The sequence below is a fragment of the Acomys russatus genome, chromosome 17, assembly GCF_903995435.1.
Source record: "Acomys russatus chromosome 17, mAcoRus1.1, whole genome shotgun sequence".
NCBI lineage: Eukaryota > Metazoa > Chordata > Mammalia > Rodentia > Muridae > Acomys > Acomys russatus.
In genome coordinates, this window is record NC_067153.1 from 17,163,154 (window position 1) to 17,173,868 (window position 10,715).

At 51.9% G+C, this 10,715-nt stretch overlaps 1 protein-coding gene and 1 long non-coding RNA gene across 2 annotated transcripts in view; both read left to right on the top strand.

Moving 5' to 3' along the window:
• The window catches only part of LOC127201187 (uncharacterized), a 38,608-nt gene extending 37,506 nt beyond the window's left edge, over nucleotides 1-1,102 (top strand). The window contains exon 3 of the long non-coding RNA XR_007832167.1: nucleotides 698-1,102. This is a non-coding gene — a long non-coding RNA (uncharacterized LOC127201187). The remainder of the gene's footprint in view (nucleotides 1-697) is intronic.
• Nucleotides 1,103-1,135: 33 nt separating this feature from the next.
• On the top strand, nucleotides 1,136-8,718 carry St3gal1 (ST3 beta-galactoside alpha-2,3-sialyltransferase 1). Its single transcript, XM_051159574.1, has 6 exons — nucleotides 1,136-1,528; nucleotides 2,396-2,592; nucleotides 3,422-3,601; nucleotides 4,800-4,845; nucleotides 6,123-6,242; nucleotides 7,608-8,718. The coding sequence occupies exons 1-6, from the start codon at nucleotides 1,235-1,237 to the stop codon at nucleotides 7,779-7,781; spliced, it is 1,011 nt and encodes a 336-aa protein (XP_051015531.1). The 5' UTR covers nucleotides 1,136-1,234; the 3' UTR covers nucleotides 7,782-8,718.
• The last annotated feature ends 1,997 nt before the right edge of the window (nucleotides 8,719-10,715 follow it).

The following is a 10,715-nucleotide window of genomic DNA, read 5'->3' on the forward strand; positions in this document are numbered from 1 at the left end:
AGAGTTGAAGCAGCCAACCTCCTGCACAAGGTGGGTGCTGCCTCCTAGGAGGTAGAGTTGAGAACAGCAAGGAGCCAAACGGAGACATGATCGAAAGTATAGAGAGAGATGGCTTATTCATCAGACACTAAGTCCAACACTGCGAGGCTATACCCATAGCAAAGGAAACCACGGGGGAAGGGATGTACGTTCCGAACCATTTTCCCTCATTGGAAGCATCTGGTCATGTGTAAGGTGCACAGGTTCATGGTTGAAGAAGCAGGAAATAGCAAATGAGAAACTAAAAAGCTGAGCTTCATGCTCCAGCCATTGTATTAGTCTTTGTTTGTTTGTTTGTCTTTGTTCTTGTCCTTTGCTTCGACTGTGACAGCATACCAGCCGGGAACAACCCGAGGGACATCGAATCTACTATGATTCATAACTTCAGGGTCTATCAGTTCACCGTAGAGGGCAAAGCATGGCAGCCAGAGCACCTGTGTCCATAAGGGGGTGGGGAGTGATCGCATGGCAGTGACATACTCTGCTGGATGTGGGGGCAAAGTTCAAGCTAGAAGCAAGAAAATACAGACAAATGGTATCAAAACCCCTGTAGCCTATAGGGAGCCCCAGAGGCTCATGGCAGATGTGTGGAGAGAGAAATGGTTTCCATAACAAGGTTGCCAAGTTTCATCTTTCTTTCTCTTTCCTTTCTATACAGATGTTCGGCAACCCCTGTGCCTTCCAGATGTTCTTTAAGCCCCCATTGCTGGTGACAGCCGGCTCTAATTAAGGATTCTCCTGAGCCACACTTTCTGAAGGAGGGAGGCCAAGCAGCCTCACATCCTACACCTGGACCCTTTTTCAGGTCGTCCAGGGGTTCACGCAGGCTGAGGACTAACTAAATAACCCTGATCTCTCTTGAGTGATCTTCTGGGTTGTCACCAAGGTCTCGTCAAGCCACATTCTTGACTTTGCTTGGGGTTGCAGAAGAAGTAGAGCACCACGCTGTTTACCAAAAGGAAGACAATACAGCCAAGACTGCATCACACAGTCAGCCCTCATGTGCCACACAAGAATGCCCAGAGCACAGACCTGGGTGTGCCTCCCACAGGCTGGAGTGTGCCCTCACTGCCTCTGAAGCCTCTCTGCAGATCTCCTTTCCTGCCGCCTGCTCCCTGTATCTCTGCTCAGCTCTAGGCAGGGTCTCCTCTCTTCCACCCTCCCATCAACAGAGAAGTCCCAGCAGAGGGTGGAAATGGTGAACATGAGGAAAAGGACCCTCAAGTGGCTCACCTTCTTTCTGCTCTTCATCTTCCTCACTTCCTTTGTCCTGAACTACTCAAACACGGGAGTGCCCACTGCCTGGTTCTCCAAGCGGATGGTGCTGGAACTCCGCAAGTTCATCAAGTCACAGCCGTGCACCTGCACACACTGCATCAGCCAGAGCAAGGTCTCATACTGGTTTGACCAGCGCTTCAACAAGACCATGCAGCCGCTGCTGACAGCCCACAATGCTCTGATGGAGGAAGACACATACCATTGGTGGCTGGTGAGCAGAATAGGGTCTGGGGGCAAGGTTGGGGGAGACCTGGGAACTCTCCAAGCATCCTTCAGCGTTCAGAGTATATGTATGTGTGTGTGTGTGTGTGTGTGTGTATATATATATATATATATATATATATATATAGAGAGAGAGAGAGAGAGAGAGAGAGAGAGAGAGAGAGTCATCCCTTCACTCAGCAAGTATTTATTGAGCATCTATTATGTATATGTCAGAGAAAACCCTTACTGCTTTTCCCTCCTGTGGCTCCCATAACAAATCACCATGGAGCTGGTAGCCTAAGACATTAGAAGTGATCACAAGTCCCAGTCCCAGAGGCCAAGAGTCTTTGCCCTCCCACCCACCCCCCAATGCCTCTCTCTCCTGATACCACTGCTGCTGCCCATTAGTGACATCCCTTGCCCCACATCTGTAGCACCCAGTCTCTGTCCCCACATCCCAAGCTTTCCCTGTGTCTCTGGTGTCCTCCCCTGGGAAGGGTGTGTGGCCTTGGCTCTAGGGTGTACCCTGAATCCAGGCTGGTCTTAACGGCCAGCAGTAGCAAAACTAGATCTTAGGAGGTGATGCGAATGAGGAATGCAGTAAACACAGTGGTCCTCGGTGTCTGGGGATTGGCCTTGGCCCATTCCTACATCCCCAAAGGTCAGATAAAGTCCTGGTCTCACACACGGTAGGTGCCCAGAGAGTACATTAGAGTGGATAAATGGGCTTTCTTCCTATCTCTTGTCTTGGGATGGGGGTGTCTGTCACTAGCCACCTGTGCCTTCACACTTAGCTGGGTTTGATGGCCAGGAAGGCAGCCCGCCCTGCCTGAGGCAGGGGAGCCAGGGTGGTCATTCCCCTCTGTTCCCCCAGAGGCTCCAGCGGGAGAGGAAACCCAACAACCTGAGTGACACTGTCAAGGAACTGTTCCGCTTGGTGCCTGGGAATGTGGACCCCATGCTGAACAAGAGGCTGGTGGGTTGTCGACGCTGTGCAGTGGTGGGCAACTCCGGGAACCTGAGGGACTCCTCATATGGGCCTGAGATTGACAGCCATGACTTTGTGCTAAGGTAAGCACTAGGCTCTCATCCCAAGTCCAGGGATTCCCCAGAGGTGTATGAAATACCTTGGCTCATCTCTGAGGGCCAAGGTTCAAGGGCTGAGGCCCTACTACGGACTGGGGTCTTAGTCTCTTCAGCTTTCTCTAGCAAGGTGGCATGCAATAAGGAAGATTTTGCTAGATATTTCCAATGGGCTGGGAACTTAGTACCTAAGGCTTATTGAGTGAGTAAAACTGATTTGAAGCCTCTCTTTCCTTGCCTCCAATATACCCCCAACTCTCCATCTAGACGGCAATCCAGAAGCTTTTAATGTCATCTTTGCTTCCTCTGTCCTCAAGTGAAATTGGCATCTCAGGAAAAAGGGACAGTGCCTCTCTTGAATTTTTCATAATCCCTACTCAGAAGTCTCCGGAGACAGGGGCCATAATTAGAGATGGGACTCAGAGTCCCCAGATACATTCTGGGTTCTAGGGAGTTCAAGAATCTAGAATAACCTTATTTCTGGGTCTCTGGCTTCATGTTCATAGGCCCCTTTCCATGCTTTCAGTGTACCTGGTATCCTGTGGGAACGGCCATGAAGAGAGGCAGAGTCAGGTTCAGGGTCGGACAGACAGGAGTTTAAAGCTGTGCGGCTTGGTAGAACACTTGCCTGAGCTCTGGATAATAGGAAAAGGTGCACCTATTAGGCCTGGGCGTGTCTGGCCTGTGTCTCCAGTGTTCTCATTGTACACATGGAGAACCTGAAGCCTAGGGCACAAAGGAGTTCGCCTGTGGTTACCACACGGGTGCCTCCAACACCAGCATCCTTACCATGTGCCCTCCTTCTCTCCCGTCTAAGGATGAACAGGGCACCCACCATGGGCTTTGAGGCAGATGTCGGGAGCAGGACCACCCACCATCTTGTGTATCCTGAGAGTTTCCGGGAGCTGGGAGAGAATGTCAGCATGGTCCTTGTCCCCTTCAAGACCACTGACTTACAGTGGGTCATCAGTGCCACCACCACAGGCACCATCACGCAGTGAGTTTCTCTAGTGGCTGTCTGTCTCCTACCGTGGCTCCCTCCTGCTGGGCTGTCCCTTAGGATTCCTCTTTCCCACACCTCCTGGGACACAGGTGACAGCTCCTGCCCTCTCCCTGGTTGCTCCTATCTGACTGGTCCCCTCACTTCCTAGCACTGATTCTCCAAACTCGTGTTACTTACATTTAGGATTCCATGGTTTGCTCCCCCCGAAACTCTGGAATCTCTTAGATAAACCCCAGGAGAGGACTCAGCATGTGGTAGCTCTGTGCTAATCCTCAGGGCTGGAGTACCGTCTTGTGGTAGGTCCGCGTCCCTCCTTAGTGCTGAGAACCCTAAGACTGTAGGACCGACCAGGCAGGGCTGCTGAGCACACACATCATGGATACGTCAACACTGGCTCTCTGAGAGTAAGTGCTGCCGTCAGCTCCCCAGGCATGGCATCTATCAACAGACACTTGGCATCTCATTTAGTCCTCACAGCAGGGCTTCTCAGTAGATCTGGCCTCCAGGGAGCAACCATGGCCAGGCCAAACCACTTGCCCAACACTGAACTTGACCAAGAGCCCAGGCAATCATCTGGGTCTAATTCCTCAGTCCCTGACTTTTCTCAAAGGGGAGTGGCTTCCATTTCCAGATGTCAGCATAACTCCTAGTCCTAGTCCAGATCTCCCAGGATCAGAGCTAGAGCCACGAACTGTGGATTCCAGGAACCCCAAGCCTCCAGAGGACAGAGTGTGAAAGAAAGGCTTGGCAAGAGATTGGGCCAGGTGGCTGACTTAAGGTGTTTCCTGTTACCCAGCCACACGGAAAGCCCAGTGCACCATTATGTTCCATTTGATAGAGAATTTTACACCTTGTTGCTGCAACCCATGTCTGCTTGCATGAGCTGGAGACAGCCACAGGTCACTCCATCAGCTCTGCAACATCAGCCTGAGCCCCGCTAATGGGCACGTGGAGACAAATATCACTAGGCCCCTAAAAGGCTGTGCAAGTCCCTATTCTAGCCCATCTAACCAAAGAACATTCTCAAATCAGCCAGAGCACCCCTGGTGGCATTCTGGAGCTGCTGCAGAAGGAGCTATGTTGAGCCAGGAAGGTGGCTTCTGAGAGCCTAAGCCTCCTTATCTTCTTCTTCCTGGCTGTGTCACTTCTGGTCCCTTCCCAATGTTAAGATCCTCCTCTCTCCCAACTACAGCACCTACGTCCCCGTGCCTCCGAAGATCAAAGTGAAACAAGAGAAGGTAAGAGGCAGCTTGGGACCTTCTGGTTTTGCTCTGATTTCATTTTCAAGATTTGGTGCTGTGATGGGTCACTGGGCTACACAAACTGCCTAGGGGCCCTGTCCCGGTGCAGTTGCTGGCACTTGTGGAGCTTCGCCGCTAAGGACAGGTCTTCACAGTGGGTCTCCAGAGCAGCAGTACCATCTGGGAACTTGCCACAGACATGACTCAGGATTACCCAAACCTACCTCAGCCAAGTCAGGGTAGCACCCAGTCATCCAGCTGTCACAAGCCCCTGGAGGGTGGGGACAATGTGGGCAGTGGCTTTTTAATGGTTCCTAGGAGCTCCTCAGAGCCAGACTCACCTCTTTCCTTCCCATTCTTCCTAGCAAACCCTTGTACTGCGCTGACCCAGACATGGGTCCCGAAAGCAGGAACATGTGTGAAAGAGCCACCATAGTGGGTATTTGCATACACTGTCATACTTCAAGACGCTCAGAGAGGCCAGGGACTTGCCCAAGGACATAGCCTAGATCATGTTAGGGCTAGATGAAGTCCTCCTGTTCCTGCAACATGCTCTCCTTGGCTGTGAGCACCAAAAGCCCAGAAAGAAGCCCCATGATTTTTATAGGGTGAGTCTCTCTGCTAAGACCCAAATCAATGGCCTGAAGCAAGGCTGAGAGGCAAAGAGCCCTCCAGAGACTCGTACGCCCATCATTTCAACCCTGCCCTAAAGAACAGCATAAGGCTGCCTAACCCTTTGCTGGTTCTAAAGTCTCTTTCACTGTCCCCAAGACAAGCATGGAGGATGAGGCCATGCCTGGCACAGGCTGACCTTCCTGGCTGTGCAACGCTGAAGATGTTGCTTAGCCTCTCTGGGCCTTGGGGTCTTCATAACGGGAAAGGAAAGGCATACATTTAGTTTGCCTTAGGTCAGAGATTCCAGCCAAAGCCAGCCAGAGCAGGTGGCCCATGGGTGTGTTTATAATGCAGTGACACAGTCATGATCCCTCCTCACACTGCTCCCTGGAACACTTCTGGAGCCTTGGGTCACACCCCGTTGCCCCCATAGGATTTTTATTTCAACACCCCTGTCTTCTTCCAGGCTTTCTTCAGGGCTATGAAGCTGTTCTGCTCTGATTCTTGCCTGTGGTTCCCGTCACTCTTCAGCGCTACCTCTCAACGATGCAGGATATCTAGATTGTCCCCAGCACTAAGTCCATAAGTGCAAGGGTGTTTATCAGAGCACTTCGTGTGTCTTGTCCTGGCTGTACTCACCAAGCCCATTCTCCCTGCAGATCCTGATCTACCACCCAGCCTTCATCAAGTATGTCTTTGACAACTGGCTTGAGGGCCACGGGCGGTACCCATCGACTGGCATCCTCTCGGTCATCTTCTCCATTCATCTCTGTGATGAGGTATGCCATCCTGCCTTCCTGCAGGTTACTGCCACAAGGATGTGATCACTCCACCTTTCCAGGGGAGTCCAGGGTAGGGGAGAGGACAGAAGACAGTTCCCGTGGGTCTCTGAGACACCTGTCTCACCAGGCAGGTGTCAGAGTGGCAACCGTGTGCTACCATTCTCAAGGGCAGGATTTCTGAAACATTCTAGTGAAAGTGGCTCTGATTCAGTTCAACATGAAGAAGCAGGTTCTAAGCGGTTTAGACAAAGAGGGCTACAAAGGCCACAGCTACCACCCCCAGGTTGCTTGTTAGAGCCACCTGGGGAACCACACCCTGACCCACTTCTCCAGAATTTCCAGGAAGCCAACCACATACACAGGGCTTCCACCACCCACCAACCGTGAGATCCACAGGAGGACCTCAGAGGCCCTGCTTCCTGTCTTTTATCCCCAATCCCACCCAAAGATCCCAGCTCCAAGGGAGGTCTGTGCTGAATAAGTGAATGCCACTGAACTGCTGAGCTGTCCCTGCTCTGTTGGGCACACCCATCTCTAGCTCTGGTCTATCCTCCATCCCACAACTAGATGGTATGTCAGTGTCCCTTATTTAAGGCTCATCTGAGTGACTCTTTACTGACCATCATCTACTCATTAGCTAAGACCCAACTGGGATGTCCTGTCCTGGAAAGACACGTTGGATCTGTGGCTGCTCTTCAGCGCCCTGAGAGCCCAGAATTTAACCCTTGTCTCTTTAAGCGACATTCTGTCCATGAATGCCATACGTTGTAAGGGTTGAAGCTTCATGAGTATGTCCCTAATGTCCCCAGTACCACCTGCCAGTAGCAACTGAGGAAAGTAGGTCTTGTCGGCACAGTGGTCGGTCCACAATAAGTAGCCACTGGTGTTTGCCAGGTGTGTATGGGCCCCAGTCTCAGATGCTGGCCTCAGAAGGAAGGGTTCAGAGCCTGTCACCTACCTTCTGCCATCACACCTCTTGGCCTCCGTGCCACGTGAGGCATTGAGGTTCTGAGATGATCCGGTATGTCAAGAGTCAGTTTGGATGAGGGATGGTTTGTCTGCCTTTCAAGCCCCCTTTCCACACCTTCCCTCCAGGACTCCTTGGGGCTTCCAGTGAGGCCCTGCCCCTCTCAGTGCCACCCACCTGAGGCCATCCCAAGGTGACTTTGGGCTGGAGTTGAACTTGAGCCTGACTTGGCTTGCTTTGCCTTTCTGAAGAAAGTTCCTCTGAATCATGAATGTTTACCATAAAATTTCAAGGACAACCACAGGCTGCCTTTCCAGCTCCCCACCACCACAACCACCACCACCACCACCACCATGGTCATGCTATCTGGGTCTCACCTTGGCTTTGCCCTACAGGTGGACTTGTATGGCTTTGGAGCAGACAGCAAAGGGAACTGGCACCATTACTGGGAAAACAACCCGTCAGCGGGTGCATTCCGAAAGACGGGGGTTCATGACGGTGACTTCGAGCACAATGTCACGGCTACCCTGGCAGCCATCAAGAAAATCCGCATCTTCAAGGGGAGATGATGCCGTGATCTGTTAAGGATGGACACACCACCTCAGACCTCTCAACTTGCAGCCCCAGCATCTCCACTGGAGCAATCCGTTCCAGAAACTTCCAGGGCTGAACTCAGGGTGGTCCCAGGCTTTCAGGCAGCCTCTTGCACCCTCATTTTGGTAGCATCTATTTAGCCAAGTTGTCCAGTTCTCCCAGGGCACAGAGAAAGTCTCAAGCCCTTCTAAGATGGGAGCATTTCCCCCACAGCAGTCCCCCAGAAAGTAAACGCATCCTGGGGAAGATCTACCCTCCAAGCAATGACAGTTACTTTGGCTGGTGGGTTGGAGGGTGAGGATGGGGAAAATAAATCCTGAAGATTCCTGTGATCAAAAGGTAGACATTTCCAGGAAGGCATTTAGAGGCTTCCACTGAACCATGGGCCTCATGCTCAACCCAGACTCTGGCTGGAATGTTTTGGACAGCCATTTCCAGAGCAGAGCTACACTGGGCTACACCAGCACTGAGGCAAGATGCTGTACTCCCTTGCATGAAGCCTGGCCTGTCACTTGATATGACATCCCCATTGTCCCTTTCTTCAAAAAGCTCACCGATGATGGCTGGGTAAAGCTTCTGACTCCAGAGGTCTTCCATAGGAACCCGGCCATGTGTTGCTGACAGGAGCGAAGCCCTCGTCACCATTTTGTGTGATTTCCCCCCCCCCCCTATAGTGATACTGATGGCCAGAATAGGTCTGACTACTTCCACGTGCCTTTGAACTTGAGAAAGAAATGCATGCATTGGCTGACATGAAAAAAACTCCCCAACTGGAGAAAGGGGACCTCCACCAGCACCCCATTTTACTGCAAAGCTCAGAATCTCTTTTCAGATACTACTCCACACCACCCACAGTATGCCAGGCATGGGATGGATGCTCATTTCTATATCCTCTGACTGTTGGGTTTAGGACCACTCACAACCAGCATACTCCCCTGGGTCTTGAACACTGAGCCAAGTCCCTAGCAGCCACCTTCCTGGAGTTCTTTAGTGTCACACTGAGGACATTCTAGGACTACAACTGAAATGCATGTACCTCCTCTCCTCAGTCCTGTCTGCTCTCCCCTCCCCCCTCTACGGAAATCCTGATTATTTATTGCTTTGTTAATTCAGCCAACCCTATGCATGCCCTTCCCCATTGCTGCTCCTGGTGGTTTTTGTTGCCTTGCCTGCCTTGTGGGAGCAAGCGCAGAAGGGGAAGCTCCTGCACGTCCTGGGTGTGTGCTGTCCTGGGTGGGCAGATCCTATGGCGCTGACAATCCTCTGTCAGGATTTTCTCCCTTTCTAGTACAACTGACTTGCCTTCCTTCCTCATTGCAGAAGGGACTCCCTCAGGCTGGGACCTCCCACCTCACTGGTAACTCCTTGGTGAGGGGATGAAAACAAGGGAGAGCAGGCACTGGGCGGTAAAGAAGTATTGAACATCCTTACCGATGTTCACTAGGAGAAACTTCTGTTTCTGTTGAAAAAGTTCCCTAAAGGCCACTGCACCTTCACCAAGGTGGAGCACGAGAGGTGCATCTTGAGGGTTGGGCGATCTCCCCATGCTCGAGTTCCACTCTGCATGTGAGAGCTCAGGGGCCTCACTCAGCTTTGGGCCATTCACAGGCATCACCAAAGAGCATACACCACAATTGTCATTTTCCAGGAGTCTGTCCCGTGGGTGGCTTTGGTGTAGCTTTCCTCCAATTCTGAAAGACTCAGAATTCGGGCTTTTGATGAGGGGAAAGAACATGGTTCACTTTTAAAATCCTTCTGACATAAGATCCTTGGCTGAAAAGGCCGGACTCCTGTGAGGTCCTTGCTGTGGAGAGGCATCCTAAAAGATCCAAGTGTGAGGAAGGAACTCGGCAGATGTTTGTGAGCCAGCGGGTCGAGCCCTGGGACAAGTCAAAATCGGTGGGCATTGGCATAGGGTTGGCAGTTCGGGGGGTAGCTGGGTTCGACTGCATGAGAGCAAGTGCCTGCCTGCCCCAAGAGTGTAGCCATTTCTAGCTGAATGCTCAGGAAGCTCTTGTGGTCTTCACAGCTCACTCCCATTGTCCTTCCTGGCCTCCCCATCTTCCATTTTCCCACCCTCTGTCCCTCCTCCAGCCAGCCAGCCAGCGTTCATTTCTCTCTCCATAATCCTCCTCCCTCTCCTGTGTTTCACTGCCTTAGCAGTGGGCTCTTAACCGAATAAAACACAGTCCATTGTGGCCAGAATTAAGTGCGCCAATTAGTTTAAGGTAATTGGAGCTTTTCTTGGGTGTGGGTGGCTGAGAGGAAGAAAGGCCTTTCCCAAGGAGACTAGTCTGACTGCTGACAGAAGAGCTGGTCCTGGGCTTCAGGCAGAGAGCAATGGGTTGGCTTCCAGTGCACGGGAAGCTGCTAAGTCCAAGGCAATTGAGGATGTCTGAGCAGAACCCCAGACTACTAAACTGCAGTGAACCAGGAGGCTGGCATTTCTTGCACTGGCAGCAGGCTTTCCCTGCCCGCAGCCTCTTTTAGTTCCTGTAGCTGTTAGTTCCTGGAAGAGACAAGCCAGAGGAAAAATCTTTATGCAAATGCCTTTAGGCTAGCTTTTAAAGATTGCTTTAGGGAAAAGATCATAGAAAGGTACAGATGGTACTGCAGTCTCCACCATAGCCACATGGGGCCGCTAGAGGCCCATCGCACCTCCTGGGAATGTGGCCTCCCTCTCCAAGGTGGAAAGGACCACAGTGGATCTTGGGAACCCAGAGGTTGGCTTTGCCTGTGTCCTTCAAAGTAGCTCCCAACTTGCAGAGTGGGGGAGGCCCTGTGTGCCCACCGGAGGAGAGGGGCACAGCTGTATGCCCTCAGGAGTTGGCAGCTAGAGCCACTGGTTCCATCATAGCCAGGTGGCCCTGAGGTGAGAAAGATTGGCCCTGGCTTACTTAGCCACTGTG